The following is a 25,147-nucleotide window of genomic DNA, read 5'->3' as shown; positions in this document are numbered from 1 at the left end:
CGAAGATATGAGCAGTAGAGATGCTGAATGAGATGCTGATAAATCTGGCATGATTGGAAATAAACCAATCAAATCCATTTCCTGCCAATTTTGATTGGCTCAGTTCCACCCTTCATACAATTTTCATTAAATCTGCAAGCAAGCTGGAATTATGAGCATTTCTCACTGACCATCTCTCATGAGCAGGCAGAGGAATCTGTCAGGTACAAAGGTTAAAAGAACCAGGAATGATCACTGGCTTCTGTCACGATTTTTCAGTAACCCAGTGGGGCTTATAAACGAATGTCCCAACAATAATTACACACACACACTCTCTGCAGGGACAAATTATTATGAAGTAGATTAGTATGCAAATTAAACTAATCTGATTTCAGAAAGAACATTTAGGGTCCTTTCACACTGTCCATTGCATTCCACGCTGCAATGGTATTCCTATGGTGATTTCACATGAAGTGTAGAGTGGCGGGTTCCATTGGAGCAACACCCATATTTACAGTGGTGGTGAGGCATACTGTCTTTGTACTGTATGCTTCACTGTGTGGTCACACTGCAGTGCTACAGCACAATGTGAATTTCCAGCTCTGACATACAAACTGTGAAATAATCCTTTGGCTAGGTTCATAGTGCAGGAAAGCACTGCAACCGCATAGCCGCAATGAACATTATCCACGTGTTGCGTCCCATATAGTGAAGTACAGTCAAGCATACAGTCAATAGAAAGGCTGCTTCGATGACACTTAACATGTACATTTTGTGCATGCCTTTATACCGCAATGCACATGGTGCACTGAGAACATCACATAGCTAGGGCTGAAGTACAAAAATCCTCCAATTCCGACCCTCAGTTTATGAATACTCCCAACTCCAGGTACCCAAAGTTGCTCAAACTGGATTGCAGTGCAGCAAGCCATGTTACAAAGTGGTTATTATGCCACGCATGCACCATATGTAAACATAGCCTTATTCTTTTTTTCAGTTATCCTGTATGTCTGTTGCTTTAGGTTACAATTACCAGGCATATTTAAAAAGTTATACAAAGAGAGAAAGGAACATCACATGCCATGGTCAGCAGACCGTTAACTGTCAGCCGCTAAATGCAAACTACAGCGATTTTATATTTAAGCCAAAGCAAGTGAATTGATTAACCAAAGGAGCCTGCACATAGGTTTTGTCAAGCAGGTGGCTAAGCATTGTACCTCACAGCACGTGGTCATGCTTAGCTGACACAGTTTCTCACACAGAATAGGCCGCACCAAGCAGTGTGTATGCATATCACAACGCAGTGTCACATATTCATGGGAATGACAGGCATTGCTTCCTGTGCAATGTATGATGCTCCTGTGTCGGGCACTACGACACTGCATCCCATACATGAGTCCCTACTATCTGCACAATAATCATTTTACCTTTTGAAAGAACTTCAGCCAACTCCAATCCCAAAAGAGATGGTGGGCCACAAGAAGCAGGGCTCGGCTGACTGCATTCAGATTTTGGTTTCATCAGAGAAAGGACAAAGCCAAGTAAGTGAGCTGACATCTCAGAAGCTGAGCTGACTACTGAGCTCTTTTCCTACTAGCTGGGAATTTATACACCCGACAGCGTTCCTCAAGCTTCAATCTAATATGCTCTACTCATGGCAAAAAGTGCCTTTTTTCTCCTTAATTGCAACAGTGCAAATCATTGAGAGTAAAAAAAGGAGACCATTGTTTCTCTAAACATAGGACTGTGAAAGCTAGGGCAATAATTACAGGCTAGCATGCCAGCAACACTTATCTAAAATCTTTAAACACTGCATTTACCAAGAGATGAAAAGGTAGGCCAAAGGAAAAATAAGGAACGTTTACCCATCATTAAAACAGGTAACTTATTAAATGAAATTCCTCATACAAAACTAGACCAATAATGGAGAGGATTTACTGTTCTCCTGAAAAGGTAAGCACTGGCAGATGTACGTCATCCCAAAAAAATCCTGACTATTTGCAAGTGCTGTGATATGTATTATATATGACTTTAAAGTCTGAAAACCACTGCGCCTGCGTTGCCGTGTCCTCGCTCCCGCTGATGTCACCAGGAGCGTACTGCGCAGGCACAGACCATACTGGGCCTGCGCTGTGCGCTCCTGGTGACATCAGCGGGAGCGAGGACACGGCAACGCAGGCGCAGTGGTTTTCAGACTTTAAAGTCTGAAATTCCAGAAGTGAACCAGAGACGGGGCCGCAGCATCAGTGAGTAGCTGCGCGGGCACAGAATGTCTGCGGGGGGACCATAAGAAGCCCCGGGTAAGTTCAACTCATTTTCCCCCAACCCCCCCAAGAGTATTCCTTTAAGTGTTTTTAAAGTGGATGTGGCACTCAATAACCTACAACTATGTAAATAATGGAACTTTTATAGTGGACATCATTCATCTTTAAATGGTTTCTAAAATGTGCTCTTGTTTGTTCTAAAACTTTGCATATGTATCATACCATATCTACCATGTCACTAAAGTCTGCAACCGTCACCCGAGTCATATCAGAATAAAGCAATGAACGCTGAAATATGGGTGAATTACAGTTAGTACTACTGCAGAAACATAGCAAGAATTCATCTTTAGTAACTTCAGAACAGCCTTCATATATATTTTAAAGTTTTGACCACTGGTGCATTCATATGACTGCGAGAACTAAACTGTCAACTCACTAAAGCGTTGTACATGTGTTTTAGACCAGTCAACACTATAAGGCACGGCCGAGGGACAATAGATGTGTCATTAGCCTAGTGACGTGTTCTGTTGCTATGCGGGAGGAGGAGAGGCAGCAGAGTAGTGCGCAAGTGACGTCCTGAGGCCAGCAGGGTGAGTGGGAAGAACAATGCTCTTTCTTGGCCAGTGCTCAGTCGAGTCAATTCAGCAGGCTGATCGCTGGCCAAGGCATCAGGGGGCATTGGGGGTTACTGTACACATGCTAAATTCTAGTTTCAATTAGCATGTGTATAAAGGTCCATACACACGCCGGACTGCAGGCAACGACGGATCCGTCGTCACCTCCCGCTGGGCGCGTTTAGCGCTTCTATAGCACTGAAACGCGATCGCGTGGTGCAGGCGACGAGTTTGCGTTTTTGGGCGATTTGTGGCGATTAGCACAAATCGCCCCAAGTAAGAACGGGCCTATAGGTTTTCATTACGCTAGCGCTTTTAAAAAGCACTAGCGTTTGAGCGTTTTGCCGAAATCGCGGCAAAACGCTCTAGTGTGAATGGGGCCTGAGGGTTGTGTCACACTTGAAGCTGCGGAGTAACAGCAATCTGCATTCTTGGCCAGCAGCCAGCTGAGAACAGCTGACTGTTGGTAATACCGAATCACACGCATTGTGCGATGAAAAGCATTGCGGGCTATTTTTCCACACTGCGGAAACCCACACATTGCTCTCAGTGCACTGCAATTGTGCAGTAGGATGCATTGTGTGCTTTCACGTTGTGGATTACGCCTGCTATTTAAAGCAAGAGTGACCCCTGCCTTAATCGACTCTTTAATAAGAGGGGTACGAAGGCTGCCATATTGATTTCCTTTTTAGCAATGCAAATTGCCTGGCTGTCCTGCTCATCCTCTGCCTTTAATACTTTTAGCCATAGACCCTGAACAAGCATACGGATCAGATGTTTCTAACTGAAGCATGACTAGATTTGACACATACTTTTATCAGGGATGTGAATTAGACATTACTGATGCATTATAGATTGGCAGGATGCCAAAAACACTATTTACACTCAAACTTGTGTCTGAATTTGGGATGCCATCCATCACCTGTCTAAAACCATTAATTGGAATGGGTCTTTGGACACCTGTAATGGTAATTTGGAGTCCCGACAAACTGCAAATGAGTTATCAAAAGCCCCATCTACATGATATGATTCTTTATACTATTCGATTACGATTCTATTTACGATCCGATTAAATCCAACATGTCCGATCGGGATTGCAAAACAATGGCAAATCGAATTGAATCGAATCGAATCCTGATCGGACATGTTGGATTTAATCGGATAGTAAATAGAATTGTAATCGAATCGTATAAAGAATCGTACCGTATAGATTGGGCTTAAAGAGAACCCGAGGTGGGTTTGAAGAATATTATCTGCATACAGAGGCTGGATCTGCCTATACAGCCCAGCCTCTGTTGCTATCCCAAACCCCCCTAAGGTCCCCTGCACTCTGCAATCCCTCATAAATCACAGCCATGCTGCTGACAAACAGCTTGTCAGAGCTGGCTGTGTTTATCTCTATAGTGTCAGTCTGCTGCTCTCCCCGCCTCCTGCAGAACTCCAGTCCCCGCCTGCATTCTTTCCCTCCCTGCTGATTGGAGGGAAGGGACGGGGGCAGGGACCGGAGCTATGCAGGAGGCGGGGGAGCAGCTGAGACTGACACTACAGATGTAAACACAGCCTCACAGCATGGCTGTGATTTATGAGGGATTGCAGAGTGCAGGGGGACCTTAGTGGGGTTTGGGATAGCAACAGAGGCTGGGCTGTATAGGCAGATCCAGCCTCTGTATGCAGATAACATTCTTTAAACACACCTCGGGTTCTCTTTAAGATCAAAATAACTTCAGAAATTCTCAGTAAACTTCTTCAATTTGTCTGCTGTTCGCCATTTTTGTACCATATTTAACAAGAGCTTTTTGTCAATATTTCCCATTTTAGTGCATTTCAGTGAGATGTAGGCCTCATTTACACAGGAGGGTGAAGGCTCCCATGCACCAGCCAGGCACTTGCTAGCATTTGGCATGGGCAGTGGAGAAGCACCCCTTACACCCTTCTACCTCCCCATTAAGTCCCATCTCAGAGCAGCCGTGGCTCCGGTGCCTGAGGGAAGAAGAGGAGATCGCTAGGCACTGTGGGTTTTTTCTCTCTCAAGCAATGCCTATATTGTTGCCATGGTGGCAGGTCACAAACATAGAAGAGGGTGTTGTGGGAGAAGTCTGGGGAAAAGGGGGAGGAGCCCTGGCACAGGAAGGGCAGAAGTGAAATCACTGCAATTTATAATGGAGGTATTCGTAATTAATTCACTAGAATATTCAAGTAGATGGGAGAGGGATAAAAAAAAAAAAAAAAAAAAAAAAAAAAAAAAACCCCACAGATGACCAACGTCATTAGGTTCTGAAGACAGCTTGAGATATGCAAACGAAAGGTTCAGTATGTGTGGAATGCTCTACGAATGAACCCACCACCTATAGCCTTTTTTTCTTCTTTTTTGGAACATATTCATTGTGCAATTCTGCGTATGCTACAAGGAATAAACAAAACATATGTAGTACATGATAATAGTGAGAGCAGATGCCATAAGTATTTTACAGTGCAAATAAAAAAGAAATCATAAAAATAATCTGATTGGTTGCTTTCAGCAACATAATCCAAGCTAAAGCAAGAATGACCTATAACCAGCAGCATTAGAACAGACTGGAATATGATGTAAAATTGTTCTAGTACTCTCTGGTCTCAAAGGACTGCTTTCCAGTTCCTTGGCAACAGCAGTATGAATGTAAATAGCAGGATTCCTGTGTTCTTGCAATATGGCCTTCAACATTATGCTGTAGCTGTGTGCCAACCAAATAAAAGCTCAGTAAACACATGGCATGCCTCACAGCACGGGATTCATGCAACTCTGCAGAGCAAGGCTCATTTACAATCACATGACAACTCCTGTCACTACCACTGTGACACTGTCCTTTACTCAGCTCTGTTTTTACTAGGCATAAATATGACCTACCATAATCACTTTTAGAAATCTCTTGTGATGCTGTCCAGTAACACTTCTAATATTGTGCTACCCAGTTACAGCATGGCAAACAAGAACCACTAGGACTCTTCCCTCCCCCCCCCCCCCAAAAAAAAGGTCTATACTGTACTTCATATAATTAGAGAGTAAAATGATGGTGACCAAACTGGATACCTTACAACACCTCTGCCTCGCATGTGATACCCACAGTGCCATATCTAACCATGCACTGAGGGCCACGGCTGAAACAGCTGTCTGCAAGTTGGATGATCTGACTGTAGGTATGCTGCACACCAGCAGCTCTGGGTACATGCCTGGGTTTTCAGACATATAAAGGAATTATTAGAATACCTGTATTTATTCACGTAGCTTAATTTATGCAGTATGGGGGTGGTTTCCTGCTCACATAAGGCTGAATATCTGCATATTTTGTCTTATGAAGGCTAAATTATATCGCTAATACTGTAACCAGAGCTTGACTTCAGAATAGAGATGCTTATAGTGCCAGCTTGCATTTATGGCAATGTTTCTAAACAGGAAGCTATATAGAATTGTATACAATAGCTGAATGTCTGCAGGTCCCTGGAGATACTGCATCCCTTATCCCACCACTGTTCATGTGACATATCACTTTAAACCCCCACTGCTGTTAATGCCACTTATGGGAATACTAGATAATCTCACAGCAAGTCTTGGAAGACACACAAGTCATGTTCTCTAGGGCTGAACAAAGATAATAAAAAACATTAACATTCTGTCAGCATATGCACATGATGAATAAAGAGCTGGCCTACTCTGGTTTTTCAAGGCCTAATTGATCAGCCTAAGCACATTCTTCTAACTACATCTATAGAGAGGACTGAGCTGTATACTATTCACAATAAAAGAATTATAGAAAGAATACATATATAAATAAATACAGTTGGAAGAGGGGTTTTTATTCATATTATTAAAACTAACAATGTTCACCACATCCTATTGTTAAGAGATTTCCAATTGTTACAGTCCTCAGGTTTAATGAGTAAAGCCAGGTTTGGTACTAACTGTATAGAATGAACCATAGGCAGATATAGGTCTCCGTCTTCAGAGGATCCGACTGTATAATGCGAAAGATTTCCAATTTACCACAGAGATTAGCAAAAATGTCTTATCAAGGTCCTTTCACTACATGTTCTTGTGATCATATGTTATGTTGTTTTTTTTTTTATGTTGATTTTTTAAAGAGCATAGCATGCTGCATCGTTTTAAAGAAAACACACGCGTTTTAATATTGTTGAAAGCAAGGGAAAAAACACACGCAGAAAAAGCGCACCGATGTGCAAAGAAATTTAATGTAAACATGTTAGAAGTGTGAAAGACTGTACGCCTCTTTTGCACAAGAAGCTGAATTGCACACTTGTCTTTGGCATGGTTTAGAACGCCACGTGTCATGTGACATGTGGTGGCATTACATGGTGGCAGAAATCCACGACATGTCATGTCTGAGCATAGCCACCCTCAGATGTGACTCCATGGAGGGCAACATCTCCAACACCTGTGCTGAGCGCTTTTAGGAACCCAGCTGGTGCACAAGAACAGCTGATGGGGCGATTTCACCGCCTCAGCCTCCCATGTAAAAGGGACCTTACAAGCAAATCTCCTGAGACATAGGAAGTCATAGGAACCAGCAGCTGCAGTGCGTCAGATTATAATGTACCAAGGCCAGAAATCCACTCGGAGTGATTTTCTAAGCGCTTTGCGATTTGAAAATGCTTTCTAATGTAATGCTATGGGTGTGATCCCACTTGAGCGATGTGATTTTATAAAAATGCCCCATAGCATTGCATTAGCAAGAGCTTTTTCAAATCACTAGCAATTAGAAATTGCTCCTAGTGGGTTTCTGGGCTAATTTTCTCCCTGGATCAGCTAAGATTTGCATGTTTCAGAAAGAATTGTTCATTCATCCCCATTTACCACCATGCTTATATGGTATTCAAAAATGCCTCCCACTGCCTCACTCAGACTTGGATTTGAGGAGTGTCTCCTCCTGTGAGCTGGGGGTGGAGTCTTTCCTCACAGGACTATTTTCCATGACACAGAAAGGAACCACTGCAGGAGAAGAAACCAGTCTGATGCAGGGCCATGGATGGAGCTGTTATTATTGATCATCTCCATGCAAATCATTACCACAATGCCATTAATGAGTTAGTGGTAGGCCTGAACGATTTATCGTTTTTGCATCGAAATCGCGATTACAGAAACGGCGATTCTGTGATCGCCAGAGCAGCGATTTTTCCGATATCCCGCGCCCTCCCGCTGTGCATTCCAACTTGCCGCTCTATGGTCAAGTAGCAGCGGCTCGTCTCTTTTTCCCAGCGGTGGCTCACTATCACTCCGTCCTTTCTCCCGCTGTGCGCCGCTACGTCATCGGCTCTCTTGCCCTCCTACTCTGCCTAGCGTGTCATGAGGTGGGCGGGCGCCGTGCGACAGACTCCACCTAGCGTGTCATGAGGTGGGCGGGCACGCGTGACAGACTCCACCTAGCGTGTCATGAGGTGGGTGGGTGCCGCGCGACAGACTCCACCTGCAGGCTCTCGCTCGTTTCTCTCAGCCTCCAACAGTGCTCCCAGCGCATAATCAGCTGGGCGGGCGGCAGACTCGGCTCGCAGGGTCTCGCTTGTTTTCCCTCCAGTGCACCTGTCATCAGCACTCACGCTCACTCCAGCTGCGCCTGTAACTCAAAAAAAGTATGGCCAGTAATCAAATCTTAAGGCTTGGAAATGGATTTATCACAGCTCCGCCTCCTTTGCACAGCAGAATTCTGATTGATGCAAACAGCATGGTGATCTCACTGATCTGTGCAAAGCTGTTGTGTGCTGGCCTGGTCTGCTGGACACTGTGCATTTAATAAAGGAGCTAAGTGAGCAGACTGATTAATCCTAAAATGGTTTGTTTCAGGCTTGATAACTGGCCAAAGTACATGGTGTGCATTGTGAATTTAGTACAAAAGCTTTATTTTAAGAAAATCGTGAATAGAATCGAAATCGCAATTTGACAGAAATCGTGCGATTCAATCTTTTCCTAAAATCGTTCAGGCCTAGTTAGTGGTATTGTAGGGTGCACAAACAAGAGGGCTGTAGGAGAGACCTGAAACCACTGAAAGGGTGGCAGAGTTGGGAGAGCGGTACTTGCAGTGAATTTGACTATGCTGAAGGGTAGGGATGGACAATTATGTAAATAATTCAGAGTTGATGCACAATTATTCAATTTTTTTATGGCTGCTCACAGTATTTTCAATGGAGCCCAATCATCTAGCTAAGCCACTGACTACTACAGGATGTGGAGAAAGATGGCCAAATAAAGTGCATCCAAAAAGTATCCACAGTGAATCACTTTTTCCACATTTTGTTATGTTACAGCCTTATTCCAAAATGGATTAAATTCATTTTTTCCCTCAGAATTCTACACACAATACCCCATAATGACAACGTGAAAAAAAGTTTACTTGAGGTTTTGGCAAATCTATTAAAAATAAAAAAATTGAGAAATTACACGTACAGAAAGAAGTATTCAAAGCCTTTTCCATGAAGCTCAATTGAGCTCAGATGCATCCTCTTTCCCTTGATCATCCTTGAGATGTTTATGCATCTTAATTGGAGTCCACTTGTGGTAAATTTAGTTGATTGGACAGGATTTAGAAAGGCACACACTATAAAGGTCCCACAGTTGACAGTTCATGTCAAAGCACAAACCAAGCATGAAGTCAAAGGAATTGTCTGTAGACCTCCGAGACAGGATTGTCTCAAGGCGCAAATCTAAGAAAGCTTACGGAAAAAATTCTGCTGCTTTGAAGGTCCTGATGAGCACAGTGGCTTCAATCATCCGTAAGTGGAAGAAGTTCAAAACCAGGACTCTTCCTAAAGCTGGCCGGCCATCTAAATGGAATGATCAGGGGAGAAGGGCCTTAGTCAAGGAGGTGACCAAGAACCCGATGCTCACTCTGTCAGAGCTCCTGAGGTCTTCTGTGGAGTGAGGAGAACCTTCCAGAAGGACAACTATCTCTGAAGAAATCCATTAATTAAGCCTCCTGTATGGCAGAATAGCTAGAAGGAAGCCCCTCCTTAGTAAAAGGCAAATGGCAGCCCGCCTGGAGTTTGACCATGACCACGAGAAACAAAATTCTCTGGTCTGATGAGACAAAAATTGAACTCTTTGGTGTGAATAACAGGTAGTTTAGAGGAAACCAGGAAGCCCTCATTACTAGGCCAATACCATCCCTATAGTGAAGCACGGTGGTGGCACATCATGCTATGGGGATCTTTTTCAGCAGGAACTGGGAGACTAGTTAGAATAAAGGGAAAGATGACTGCAGCAATGTACAGAGACATCATGGATGAAAACCTGATCCAGATGGCTCTTGAACTCAGACTGGTGTGACGGTTCATCTCAAAGCAGGACATCGACCCTAAGCAGACAGTCAAGATATCAAAGTAGTGGCTTTAGAACAACTCTGAGGGTACATTTCCACTTGTGCGTCGCGATTTGCTCGCGGAAAACGCGTCAACGAATCCGCATATGGTTGCGGATTCCTTGACATTTCCATGCGGATTTTCACGCGGAATCGTTCGCGATTTTAATGATGCAATTTTAACCATGTCAATGCCAGCAAGCATTGACATGGGTTTTTAAACAAAATCACACGCAGAAACGCCGGGAAAACCGCAAGACTCAAGTGCTTGCGGTTTTCCTATTTAGTTAGATGACCGACGATTCGCGTGCGGGTGTGCGGCGTGCGAATTCTGACGGCGAATTCTGCTGTGCAGAAACGGCGCCATCCACTTGTATTGGTTGAGCGAATCTGCATGCAGGAAACGCATGCAGATTCGCTCTAGTGGAAACGAGCCCTGAATGTCCTAGAGTGGTCCAGCCAGAAACCAGACTTGAATCCGATTGCCGAAGGTGCATCAACTAAGTATTGAGCAAAGGCTGTGAATACTTATGTACATGTGATTTCTCAGTTTTATTTTTAATAAATTTGCTAAAACCTCAAGTAAACTTTTTCCACGTTGTCATTATGACATTATTATGTCAGTATGTAGAATTCTGAGGAAAAAAAATAATTGAATCAATTTTGGAATAAGGCTGTAACATAATACATTGTGAAAAAGTGATGCACTGTGTATACTGTCTGGGTGTACTATATGTAGTTTGAGTCCACACAAACACAGATATTAAGGGATTCCCTGAGGCTACAATAACTTTGTGGTCACATGATTCCCACCATCTACAAGGACAGCTATGAATCTAAAGTCTATACAGCTACAGTTATTGTAGAACAGAGCCTGATTTGCTAAGGGGATGCAAACACATTGAACAGTGCTAAAAGCATTGCCCACCAAAGTCAGTCACAGGCATGGTTTGTAGAGCAGACCTTGACTAATGGAACAAAACACTCAGTACTGTATATCAGGTGTCCCCAACCTTTTCCGGCCCGGGGACCACTTTCTGACCAAATTTTTTTCCCGGGGACCGGGGGGGGGGGTTTGGGAGGCGGTGGGCTGGGGCGCGGCGGCATAGCTAGCATAGTTGCCCCAGTATAGGGAGTTTAGTTGCCCAGTATAGTTAGTATAGTGTCCAGTATATAGCTAGTAGTGGCCAGTATATAGCTAGTATAGTGGCCAGTATATAGCCAGTATAGTGGCCAGTATATAGCCAGTATAGTGCCCAGTATAGCTAGTATAGTGTCCAGTATAGCCAGTATAGTGTCCAGTATATAGCCAGTATAGTGCCCAGTATATAGCCAGTATAGTGCCCAGTATATAGCCAGTATAGTGCCCAGTATATAGCCAGTATAGTGCCCAGTATATAGCCAGTATAGTGCCCAGTATATAGCCAGTATAGTGCCCAGTATATAGCCAGTATAGTGCCCAGTATATAGCCAGTATAGTGCCCTGTATATAGCCAGTATAGTGCCCAGTATATAGCCAGTATAGTGCCCAGTATATAGCCAGTTTAGTGCCCAGTATATAGCCAGTATAGTGCCCAGTATATAGCCAGTTTAGTGCCCAGTATATAGCTAGTATAGTGCCCAGTATATAGCTAGTATAGTGCCCAGTATATAGCTAGTATAGTGCCCAGTATATAGCCAGCATAGTGCCCAGTATATAGCTAGTATAGTGCCCAGTATATAGCCAGTATAGTGCCCTGTATATAGCCAGTATAGTGCCCAGTATATAGCCAGTATAGTGCCCAGTATATAGCCAGTTTAGTGCCCAGTATATAGCTAGTATAGTGCCCAGTATATAGCTAGTATAGTGCCCAGTATATAGCTAGTATAGTGCCCAGTATATAGCCAGCATAGTGCCCAGTATATAGCTAGTATAGTGCCCAGTAATACGCCCTAGTATGGGTAGGTAGTGCCCACCCACCACCGGCGGCCGCCGCTCCGGTTACCTTATGGGCTGGCGGCCGCTTGTCCGTATCCGCTCTCCCCTTAGCCGCATCCCCTATTACAGCAGCGCGTCACACGGCTGCTACAAGGAGGAAGGAAGCAGAGCAGCGGCTTCCTGTAGCGGCGATATGCATCGCCGTTTCCATGGGAACCGCTGCCGTTTCCTTCCTCCTTTCAGCAGCCGTGTGACGCAATGCTGTTAAAGCTGCTGCAAAAAGGAGAGCGGCTATGGGGAATATAAGGAAGCGGCCGCCCGCTCCTAAGGTAACAGGAGCGGCGGCCGCGGGAGGGGGAGAGGGAGAAAGGCCAGATCCGCCGTGGCCCCCTAGAAAACTGGCCATGGACCACCAGGGGGCCGTGGACCCCAGGTTGGGGACCGCTGCATGATTCATTGTAGACGTGAGCACAAACAGGCAGCTGCTGGCTTGTGATATCCCTTCTACAGGAAATAAATCAATAACAATATATTTGCATTATTAATCAGAGCATACTTTTAAAATTCTATTTATTCAAGTCAAGCGTGCCTACCCACACCATGTATCCTGACAGACAGAGGACAAAATATTTATAACCTGGTCTATTTAGACACAAACTATATTTCTGTACTCGGCCTCGGTTCTGGTGAGCAGGGTCACATTCACAAGTCTGCATCTTTGAGCATCTTTATGCATAAAAGGTTTTGTAAAGAAACACCACAGCTTTTGCAATAAATAAAAAGATACAAGGCCCAACCCAATCTGAATATATATTAAACATAATGGTCAGGTCATTTAAAATAATTTCAGGATAAGTGACCGGTGAGTGTGGACTATTCTTTGGCTTTGACAATTTACTCAGTCCTTCAGAGGCCCTTAAACCAATGATTACCCTACACTAGCTTTAGTAATATATACCCTTTCACTTTTTTGCTTCTCTTATGCTAGGTACAAACGATGCCATTTCCCAAACGATTATTTCCATCATGTCCAATCTGTTGCTGGTCATCGATCGGGAGCAGTTTGGACATGCACACATGATACAAATTCCTGTCAGATTGCCTGAGTGTACCGGGAAATTGCATTGAGTGTACCTAGCATAAGCCCCATAATTAGCCCTTTATACTTCAGTTGTCTTCCGAAACTATCCTTGACCATTCATTAGACAGCAAACTGTTACTACTGTAACGGTTTCGCACTATAGTTTCCAAAAATTCTGTTAGTGGAAATCCTCCTCCTACTTTAAAAAGTGAACCTCCAGACTAAAAATCTACTCAGCAGCACTGAAAAGGCTTGATGTTTCTTGAACCATTTCACAGCATCTGAACTTTGTTTTTCTTACCCAAGCCTCATTTTTAACTGCACAGAAGCTAAGCTCCACCCCATCAAAGAAATCTGCCCGGGCATTTTCCCCTGATGCTGTGCAAAGCATGATGGGCTTTCTGATGTTGCTGTTCTGGGAGGGGTGATCAGGACACAGAACAGTTGGAACTGTGTCTCATGTTCCCCGTCACCTCCTTTCAACCAAAAAGATGGCTGCCCCATGAAATCACAAACATTTGCCTGTTCTTTTAAAACATTGTGGGTAAGAGATTATATTACCTATCTATTTTAACATCCCTATGGATACATTCAAATTGCGGCGTTTACGATTTAGATCAATCGCAAACCCACTGCATGCAGTGTCTTTGGGACGATTGCGCTGCGATTCTCGTTCTATTGATGGGAGTCAAAGAGCAAATCGCAAGATTTTGCCAACAAATCGCGATCGCGGGAAGTGGCAGGCAAGTGCCTATTGTAAACCAGCCCTAAAGAGCTGCCAGAGCACCCAGTGTGAATTTGCCCTAAAGGAACAGCAAACAATAGCATGTAGGCTACTTCTCCAGGCTTCTGCTAGAAACACACCACAGTCTCATAAGATTCTGTTTGTCTCCAATTTCTGCACACCAGTGGAGAACTTGCTACTTTGTCAGGTGGCCAATTTCGAAGGACAAATTTAGACAGTCACCACTTAACCCTCCCGCCGGTAACCCTGACCTACACTCAGGGTAGCCGCCGCAGAGGATTTCTCTGCCCCGGGAGGTTGTTTTTTTTAATAAAAATTGTTTTATCCGTGGTAGCTAGCAGTTCGCTAGCTACCATTGCCCCCAAGTCCCTACGCTCTCTACAGAGGCCCCCCCCCCGATCGCATTTGTTCTACGTACCCCCCAGGGATCCCGCGATGGCCCAGCCTCTCCAATCATCTCCAGGCTTCACCATGGGGAGGATCGGGATTGCGCATGACGTCGACGACGTCAGACGTCATGTCTGATCATCACCATAGCGACGACTGAAGCACATTGGGGAGGATGCGGCTCTTGCGGGATCGCGGCTAGGTAAAGTACAGCGGCGGCGATCGGGGGGGATCAGAAGAGTGCGGGGGGACTTTGGGAACAATGGTAGCTAGCCTGGTGCTAGCTACAATGGATTCAACAAATTTAATTAAAAAAATCCCTCCCACGGACGCAGCCACAGAAACTGCGTACCGCCAGGAGGGTTAAACTGCGGTGTCATCCTGTCCACAATATTCTACAACAGCAGGCTAAAACAAACAGAGTTTTAGAACTGTCATAAGGGTTTGTGCCCATTCCCTATTTTAATCGGCTATGCCGAGACTGGAGGCTACAGTCTGACACCAGCACTACGTTGAATGAAACAGAGAATTCTACTCTATTCCAATCTCTCTAAAGGGGCCCATATACCTAACAATTTTCCCACCGATATACAGCAGATTCGATCACTGTGATCGAATCTGCTGTGAAATCGTTGCGCAAACGCTGAACGATTGATCGATTTCCGGCCGAAATCGATCGTTCCCATTGTTACTGTCCGTGCGGAAGATTTCACTTGATCGTCGGCGGGTCGGTAGTGCGTCAATGGCGACGTTCGAATGTCCAACGACCGACGCAATACATTACCTGTTCCGCCAGCGCGTGTCCCCGCTGTCACCGCTGGGCTCAGAGTCCGGCAGGCTTCACTTCTTCCTGTCCCGGCAGGAAGTTTAAACAGTAGAGCGCCCTCTACTGTTCAAACTTCCCCGGAGTGGAAGTGAAGCTGGAGCCCTGGAGCCGAGCGCGGAGAAGAAGACAGCGGAGACCGGGGGACTCACGCCGGCCGGATCAGGTAATGTATGTAGGGGGGCGGCGGCAGCTTCACAGACGGTGATTGGTTTATCAGAGCAGCTTGTACTGAGAGGAGGAGGAGGGACAACTGCACAGAAGTGATCGGTTTCCAGGGCCTGGGTAAGTAAAAACACAATGGGGCACAGGCAATAAATAGCAGATAAACTGCCATGCACAGGAGGCGTTACTTATTCCAGTTGCGTACTAGCGCAGACCAGATTAAATAATGTGCGTATTTCTAATGTAACATGCGCTACACTTCTGGCATAAGCAATGGTTAAATTGCTGTGTTTTATACGCACGGCAATTTTACTTCTATTTAGTGAATGTGCCCCAATGTGCTAATTTGTAGCTCATTTGTCAGTATAATTTAATGAACCAGTGTGGGCATCAAAATCCTGGATGGGAGGGCTGGTCATCAACATCCTGGGGTGGGATGGTGGGGCTACAAACAAGTTTTGCTCAAGCCTGCCAGCCCTGCCTTCTACTACAAACATTTGGTAAGATTTTGGACAATAAAGATTGTATCACTGATGGGCAGCTTAAAGAGGAAGTTTAATGCTGGGAATACACGGCTCGATTTTCGCGCTCGATTTCGCACCTGATTGAATTTCGTGCTCGATTCCGCAGTCAATTTGCTTATCTTTTGCTTGTTTTTCTTATCTTTTACCATTGTTCCCTATGCGAAATCGAGTGCGGAATCGATCGGACGGGAGATCAGACATGTCGGAAATTATCAATCGAGCTAATGGCTCAGAAACGTACCGTGTATTCCCAGCATAAGGAGAGGATTTAAAAAAAAAAAAAAAAAAAGGAAAAGTAAGCAAAAGAGAAAATCATCTTACATGGTCAGTGAGGTATAGGAGAAAAATGCCTCATGCAGCACGAGAGGAATCATGTTTACTACTGGCACACAGAGCCAGAGGGGATTTATTTTATTCCCTTAGTAGAAGACGACCCTTTATACCAAAGTTTATTCAGATCTCTTAGGGCGCCGTAGGAAGCTATTCTTGTTCTCTGAATGAGAATCACAAATGCCATTGCTGCACACCGTTATCTTCGGCTATTTCTCTGCTCCCCACTAGGCTGCTATGCCAGAGCTGTGTCTGATCCTGTGTTGCTGCTGCCATTTCTCTCTGCTCCCCACTAGGCTGCTATGCCAGAGCTGTGTCTGATCCTGTGCTGCTGCTGCTATTTCTCTGCTCTCCACTAGGCTGCTATGCTGGAGCTGTGTATGATCCTGTGCTGCTGCTGCTATTTCTCTGCTCTCCACTAGGCTGCTATGCCAGAGCTGTGTCTGATCCTGTGGTGCTGCTGCCATTTCTCTGCTCCCCACTAGGCTGCTATGCTGGAGCTGTGTCTGATCCTGTGTGGCTGCTGCTATTTCTCTGCTCTCCACTAGGCCGCTATGCTGGAGCTGTGACTGATCCTGTGCTGCTGCTATTTCTCTGCTCCCCACTAGACTGCTATGCCAGAGCTGTGTCTGATCCTGTGCTACTGCTGCTATTTCTCTGCTCTCCACTAGGCTGCTATGCTGGAGCTGTGTCTGATCCTGTGCTGCTGCTATTTCTCTGCTCTCCACTAGGCCGCTATGCTGGAGCTGTGTATGATCCTGTGCTGCTGCTGCTATTTCTCTGCTCTCCACTAGGCTGCTATGCCAGAGCTGTGTCTGATCCTGTGCTGCTGCCGCCATTTCTCTGCTCCCCACTAGGCTGCTATGCTGGAGCTGTGTCTGATCCTGTGCTGCTGCTGCTGCTATTTCTCTGCTCTCCACTAGGCTGCTATGCTGGAGCTGTGTATGATCCTGTGCTGCTGCTGCTATTTCTCTGCTCTCCACTAGGCTGCTATGCCAGAGCTGTGTCTGATCCTGTGCTGCTGCCATTTCTCTGCTCCCCACTAGGCTGCTATGCTGGAGCTGTGTCTGATCCTGTGCTGCTGCTGCTGCTATTTCTCTGCTCTCCACTAGGCCGCTATGCTGGAGCTGTGACTGATCCTGTGCTGCTGCTATTTCTCTGCTCCCCACTAGACTGCTATGCCAGAGCTGTGTCTGATCCTGTGCTACTGCTGCTATTTCTCTGCTCTCCACTAGGCTGCTATGCTGGAGCTGTGTCTGATCCTGTGGTGCTGCTGCCATTTCTCTGCTCCCCACTAGGCTGCTATGCTGGAGCTGTGTCTGATCCTGTGCTGCTGCTATTTCTCTGCTCTCCACTAGGCTGCTATGCCAGAGCTGTGTCTGATCCTGTGGTGCTGCTGCCATTTCTCTGCTCCCCACTAGGCTGCTATGCTGGAGCTGTGTCTGATCCTGTGCTGCTGCTATTTCTCTGCTCTCCACTAGGCCGCTATGCTGGAGCTGTGACTGATCCTGTGCTGCTGCTATTTCTCTGCTCTCCACTAGACTGCTATGCCAGAGCTGTGTCTGATCCTGTGCTACTGCTGCTATTTCTCTGCTCTCCACTAGGCTGCTATGCTGGAGCTGTGTCTGATCCTGTGCTGTTGCTGCTATTTCTCTGCTCCCCACTAGGCTGCTATGCTGGAGCTGTGTCTGATCCTGTGCTGCTGCTGAACCAATTTTTCTGCTCGCCAATAGGCCACTATGCTGGAACTGTGACAATTCTGTGGCCGATCACATTTTCTACATTATTAGATTATGGCGCTGATATATAAGCCTCGATGGCTCAGCACTCATACCTCCTACATACTTCTAAATTAGTGTAGGGAGGAGACTCCCCAAGCTGTGCCATATTGCAGCCCCTAAGTCCTGCTGGTTCCTGAGATAGGGTATATCAAAGCTATTTTGTGAACCAGTGGGGAGTGTGCAGGAAGTAGCTGCATGGGATGTCATTACAAGGCTGTGCATCCAAGGTTGATTTTAATTAGGCCTATGACTAACGTCACTGAGTCGCAGGGACTTAACCTTTTCAATTGGATTTCCATTGGCTGCAGGACTTTTTCCCCTCTGAGAACTGAGTTTTCACTGATAAACCTGCCATCAGCGTCACACTGGGGGCAAGTTCATCTCCACCTTACAGTTCCTCTTTAAGGGTTAATTTTCCATTTTCCTTAGCCTCTTTTAAAGTAAATGGATTGTTCCACAGAAAATATAACCTCAAATTTTATCAAATCTAAAGTTGTTGGACTCTACCACACCGGAAAAAAAGTTTAGCCTCCCCAGTCAGTTTTCAGCTGCTGTTTTATTACTGTCTGTGCCACGGGCTGTGAGATTGCCCATACTTCCTTATTCAGTGAGGTGAAAATGTGTCAGTAAGGGCTCGTTTCCACTATAGCGAATCCGCATGCGGGCACTGCATGCGGATTCGCATACTCAATGTTAGTGGATGGGGCTGTTTCCACGTGTGCGGCGGCGGCGGCGTTTTTCGGTGCGGGAAAAATCTGCACAACAGGGTCGTCAGATTTCGCGTGCGGCAGGAATGCGGGTGAATCACCACTAATGCATTCAATAGGGAAATCGCATGCGGCTTTGTCATGCGGATTTCCCCGCGATTTCGCATGAAAGGCAATGGAACTTTTCACAGGCATTGACATGGTTAAATTCGCCTGGCACCTTGCCATGCGAAATCGCATGCGAAATCGCGGGTAAAACCGCATGGGGAAACGCAGCCGCATGCGATTTCTTCAGCGGTGGAATCCAGGCGATTCCGCACCGCTACAGTGGAAACGAGCCCTAAAAACTAAGAGGCCAGCAATTTCAGGTAGGAGATAATTGTGAAGGCTTCCACAAGGGTAATCACCTTTTAAGTACCACCACACAGATCTCCTTTACTACATACATACATGGAGGTGAGCTTACAAATCTAGTGGATAAATGTTAATCTGTTTTAATAAGAAACTATTTCCATCACGTATGACTATAATACAACATATTATATTAGGTACTTTGCTACACAGTAATATGAAAGCAATGACCAATCAGGGTCAGTATAAAGAATAAAATGGTATACCAAATACTGTAAACTCAAACCAATCAGATCAATTTAACATTATTTTAGTGCATCTAGAATAGAATGAGAGAGGGCAACACGCCTATTTATTGTTCTAAATATGCTTCCAACTGCAATACAGCTTACTACCTATCCTCTCTGGTTTCAGCTGGTGGGCAGGCAATCAGGGTTGATTATGGGACACCCAAAGTAAAAAAAAACTATAAAATACAGACTACATAGATTTGGTAAAACTGCTTGATCAAGCATGTACCATTAAAAGGTAACCCAATGTGAGGTATATGGAGGCTGCCATAATTATTTCCTTTGAAACAATGCCAGTTGCCTGGCAGCCCAGTTGATCTGGCATAAGTAGTGTCGGAGTCAAAACACAGGAACAAGCATATGGCTAATACAGTAAAACCCGAGTCAGCTGAGTCAGAGTACCTGATCTGCTGCATGCTTGTCCGGGGTCTATAAAAGTATTAGAGAGAAAGGATCAGGAGGACTGCCAGGCAACTGGTATGGTTTAAAATGAAATAAATATGGCAGCCTCCATATCACTCACCTTGGGTTCCCTTTAACGAACCCCTTTAGATGGATCAGTCCCAAACAGAGTCCTGCACTGCACTCCTTTTCTCACTACCCCTATTTCCTCTGTACCATTCTTTCCTCTGCTGTAAAGAAAAACAAAAATTTGCTTTCCTAAAACAGAAAGAATTTGCGATAATTCAGGTTGGAGTGAGCTCGAGATGTCTCTCAGAGCACCACTGCTGAATATATGCAAATTAACCATTAATTTCCTCTGCTGTATTATAGTTAACATAGCAAAAAAAAAAGAAGGAAAGAAAAATATTGATCACATTCTCTAAACAAAAAAGAAAAGGAAATAGAAGGCATTTAGGCAAGAGGAGTTGTTTACACTTTTCCAATTTACAGAGCAGATTATACTCACACTCCCATCACAGAAAAAAACATGAAAACAAAGAAGAGTCTGGGGGGGGATGTAGTAAGGGCACAGCTCACAGAAGGTAGGTAATCATGGAGATGGGGATTTACAGGCAGACAGCAGCTTTTACTGTGCTCTACCAGCCTTTTGTCTCTAAACTATTTAGGCAGAATGACATGAGCTCTACAAGGGAGGAGGCATTACTAATTAACCTCTTCTCTGCTGCAGAGAGACAGGAAAAACACTGCCTACTGACAGTGGTCTGTAATCCAATCTAACTTTATCCATGTAGGCCTTGCAAGCAGCCTAGGAATCCTCACTGAAGGCGTATCACTGCACCAGACATGACAAAGGTAATATGAAGGTTACAAATCCTAAACCAATAAATCATGAGTCAATGTAAAGGTAAAAATGTAGATCTTTCAATGTTATGGTTGCTGTAATACTCTGCTCTTCAAGAGACAAAATGTGTTGTCTTATAGTAGAGTATGAAATGCTTCTTTGTACACTCACAATATTACACACATATGCCCAGTAAGGATTGTGTGAGCACCAGTTCAGACAAAAGCAATAGCTATTTCAAATCTATCCTTTAGATAGAGAAGGGGACATGTCACATAATAAATACTGGTAATAGAGAATGGGCTATCTTAATCCTATACTGCATTTAAATATTTTAATTCTGACATCATAAATGCCACAATTGCAACATAAAAAGCTATTACTTTTCTCAGTATACAAAACATACTGCAGAAGGTTGTTAGATGCTCTTAATTTTGCTCTGAGTCATTTTCTGCTCTACCATTAGCTCTGGTTTTCATAAAGAATGATAAAACAGAGGATTGTGGGATGTTGCCATGGTATTGATTAGGCCCATACCTTCAGGATTAGGCTCAGGGTCTGGAGTAAGCGAGATGTCATCAAGTTCACGCAAACAGAGCCATTCACCATCCATAGAGACGCGAAACTTGCAAAGGTATATGGTCTCCATGGCAGCCTGGGTTATCTTGTCGGTGGTTGGCGTCGGCATGTCGCCTTGAGGAGTGAGAGCCGTCATGATGGCTCAGGTAGCAGAACAACCTCTCGAAAATAACAAACAGCACCAGGGAGAAGCCTTCAAAACTCCAGAAATGATTATGCTTGAGGAAGGCCTTAAGCTAACATATAAAGTTGCACGGCTCTCATGCAAAATGATAGAATACAGGGCTATGCAAAATGTTCTGTAGGACTGTTTTTTCCGTTTTACAACAATACAGGAAAGATGCTCTTCCTCCCTGGCTTGCTGTGGATTCCTGTGTCTGTCTCTTCCGCCCCCCTGCTGCTCCGCTGCCAATCGTCACACGTCAAAGCTGCTTGCAAAAAGCACTAACTACAGATTACAAAAGTCTCCTTTGTTCCATTCAACAAGGCAATCAGTGGAAATTAAAAGCATTAATCCACTATGACCTGAATGACAAAATTGAGGCAATTATTGAAATCCGAGGGTTTCAAAGAGGGCAGCAGGTCTGCACAGCCCAGGCACTTGTGATCTTGTAGGATTGGTTGTGCGCAGTAAGCAGGGTGTTGACCAAAATGGCTGACTAATGAAGAGAAGAGAAAATTCACACTCATGTGACCAGAGATGCTCCGAACGTAAGCAAGTCCCAGGATGCTGTCTGGATGCTGCTGCTGCTGCTGATGCAGGAAGAGCAATTAAAATATTCTCTCCTTCCGTAACCAACCCCAGTGCCTGCTCAGTGACAGCCTCCCCTCCCCACACAGCAACTCCGCCTTGCTTCAGACTCTACTAGCAAACCAAGAATCAAATCACACACAATGAGGTTATTGTCATTAATCCTGTCAGCCAAAAGACTGAATCCATGTGACACAGCTAAGCAAAAAAACATTCCGTTCTTAAGACACAGAGAAAATGAACGGTCCTCTCAGAGCGAATTACACATGCACACATTATTTTTCCAGACTGGCTGATTGCCTTCTGTTCCTTTTTACTGATTTACTATCCCATTCTGTTTTAAAGCACCTTGAGGGCTGGAACCCACAAGAGCGTTTTTTTGAGCATTTTGGCAGCGCTGCGATACGCTAGCGTTTTGCCAAAACGCTCAGCTGATGTTAATGGATGGGGCAACTTCCACAGGAGCGTTTGCGTTTCCCAGAAACGCAAACGCAGGACATGCAGCATTTTGGGAGCGTTAGCGCTTCAATGTAAAGTATTGACTCTGCTATCTATAGTCCTATCCTTTATCCGTGAAATTGTACGTGCCAAATGCAATTCCGAGCACGACCCTGTCGTGCCTGGCGAATAAAAATGATTCTGATTCTGAAACGCTAGCAGAAACGCTCAGCAAAACTTAAACTGAGCGGTTTTGCTAGCGTTTTGCGGTTCAGCACACTGTAACAAAATTAAAAATAATTCACAGGACCAATCAGGATAAAAACGCAAAACGCTACACAACCGCTGAGCAAAAAAATACAATGTTGCAAAACGCGACCGCAAACGTGCATGAATCCACTTGCAAACCGCTCAGACAAAACTGTAGCGGTAGCGTTTTGCGTTTGCTGTTTTCAGTGGGTTCCAGGCCTCAAGGAGTAAAAAAAGAAAAAATCAACAGACTATTTTCTTCATTAAAATATTCAAGACAAGCCTCTATGCCTCCACTCCCAGCCAGATAAAGGTTTGCAGATACATAAGGAAACAAAAAGGGATGATTTACTAAAGGCTTACTGAAAGGAGATATGAAATACGTGAGGATTAAAGCAAAAAGAAACACATTTTGCACACAATTTCACTTTATTGCACATCTGTCACATATCTTCTATTTCCCAATAAATGTGTACACAAATCTGCTACTGAATTACACAGCATCAGCTCCTGTTGTCAGGAAAATAGTGACACAAATGGCCAACAAAGCAAAAGTCATTGTATACAGTTCAGTGAGGATGACTCTGCACAGCAGTCTGTATGCTGAGAGCATATAATGACTTCCTGTGGGGGAGATTATGACCCTTCCATCCATTTTCAGCCCTTCTTACCACAGAGAGGTCCCTTTTTCTTTATACATTCCTGGTGGTTCCGGGTCAACATGAGCTACCGGTATCTAAATATTTCGTACTCGCCCAATCCCTATACCATAGAGCCATATCAATCCCTGTCATGCACTAATGAGAACCAGAAAGTCTGATACAGGCTGTATGAGTGATGGATTGAAGTGGCTCTGTAAAATGTGTTCGCTACAGGCAGGGCTGTGGAGTCGGTCCAAAAATCCAACGACTCCAACTCCGACTCCTCAGTTTAGGATTCCACCGACTCAGACTCCTCTAATTTGCATATTACAATTTTGTTGATTAAAAGTATGTGTAACATGAAATTCGTCTCTTAACTGCCAACGCTTAGGAATTTTACAAGACAACTGAAGTGAGAAGGATATGTAGACTACTATATTTATTCCCTTTAGACTAAAACTAGTCCTTGGTAAGAGTACTTGTAAAAGGTACAAACCGGAACAAAGAACATCTATCAGGCCCTAGGCAATGTAAGTGTGGGTACATGTAAGAATGATGTGCAGGTACTCTGCAGGGGAATGAGGAGACTCCTCCTCTATTACACATTCTTCATGCACAATCTGAACAAGGTTTATGGGTGACAGACAACACCTCTGTGTTCAATGTGCACAGCATTCTCAGTGGATTCCCTGCAGCTCTGTGGGGAGTGCATATGTAGAGTATAGTACTACTGTGTAACAAAGTAAACCTGAGACAGATGAAATTAAAGTTTTATACATACCTGGGGCTTCCTCCAGCCGCCTTCAGGATAATCAGTCCCTCGTTGTCCTCCTCCACCACCTGGATCTTCTGCTATGAGTCCAGGTACTTGAGCCAGTCGAGCGTAGTGCGCATGCCGCCAGGAGCATACTACACCTGTGCAGCACTAGTGCGCAGGTGCAGAATGTTCCTGGCTGTGGGAGCGGCATGCGGCCGGACAGCGCTGACTCGCTGAATTACCAGGACTCATATCAGAAGATCCGGGTGGTGGAGGACAGCGAGAGACTGATTAGCCTGAAGGGGGCTGGAGGAAGCCCCAGGTATGTATAAAACTTTACTTTTCATCCGTCTCAGGTACCCTTTAATTTGTAGTCACCAAACCAAATTTTAACAACATATCAAATTATTTGATTTCATCAGCAAAGGGAGTGCATACATTTGCATAAATCAGCATCAGTGCAGAATTATTTCCATCTCATTGAACATCTCTATTAGTGACACAGCTACACATCAGGCTTTATTCTTACAGCATAGATGTTATTTAGTATATATAAGAGATTCCTGTGTACACATCATATATACAGTCACAATCAGATATGTTTATCTGACCTTAAAAATACAGGGACTGCTTTATTGAAGCAGCACAAGTAACTAATTTTGATTGGTTTATTTCATTTTTGTGGACTAAGCACAGCTATTACTGTATATATACTGTATATATACATTATTTTTAATGACTATTATCTGAGAAATAGAACATTTTATCATATTTTCTATTTTAATTACAGTTACAAATTCATTAGGAGTCGGAGTCTGTGCATTTTTTCCCGACTCCGACTCCAGGCACCCAAAATTGCTCCGACTCCACAGCCCTGTAGCTCACTATAAACTAGCGGTTCTAGATGTCCAGTCTTGCTTCCTGGGGCATAAAGAGATGATTTGCATATTCAGGAGTGCTGCATCATGGTAAACCATCGTCACTCACTTAAAGTAGACCTAAAGTCAGAACTTCGACTTTGTTCTAAAACAGTGCTGTCCAACTTCATGGGCATGGAGGGCCATTTTTTTTTTTCAGACCCCATGGTGGAGGGCCGAAGGTTCTTGCTAGAGCCGCAGATAGTGACAGGTGCCCCCCCCCAGCTAGATAGTGACAGGTGTCCCCCCAGCTAGATAGACAGGTTCCCC

The 25,147-nt window shown here is 44.6% G+C and overlaps 1 protein-coding gene across 4 annotated transcripts in view; it reads right to left on the bottom strand.

Moving 5' to 3' along the window:
- RUFY3 (RUN and FYVE domain containing 3) overlaps nt 1–25,147 on the bottom strand; it is a 108,190-nt gene that overhangs the window by 45,376 nt on the left and 37,667 nt on the right. Inside the window, exon 1 of one of the 4 annotated variants that reach the window (XM_068233325.1) lies at nt 21,083–21,900. The exons of 2 other annotated variants lie outside the window; for them this stretch is intronic. In XM_068233325.1, the coding sequence (XP_068089426.1) occupies nt 21,083–21,260 (178 nt within the window). In that variant the 5' untranslated portion in view covers nt 21,261–21,900. Of the gene's footprint in view, nt 1–21,082; nt 21,901–25,147 lie in introns of those variants that run through there. One more of the 4 variants, XM_068233334.1, reaches the window with a different exon arrangement.

Source organism: Hyperolius riggenbachi, chromosome 1 (assembly GCF_040937935.1).
Source record: "Hyperolius riggenbachi isolate aHypRig1 chromosome 1, aHypRig1.pri, whole genome shotgun sequence".
Lineage (NCBI taxonomy): Eukaryota > Metazoa > Chordata > Amphibia > Anura > Hyperoliidae > Hyperolius > Hyperolius riggenbachi.
The sequence above is the reverse complement of the archived record's forward strand: the minus strand, read 5'-3'. Positions and strand labels throughout refer to the sequence as shown.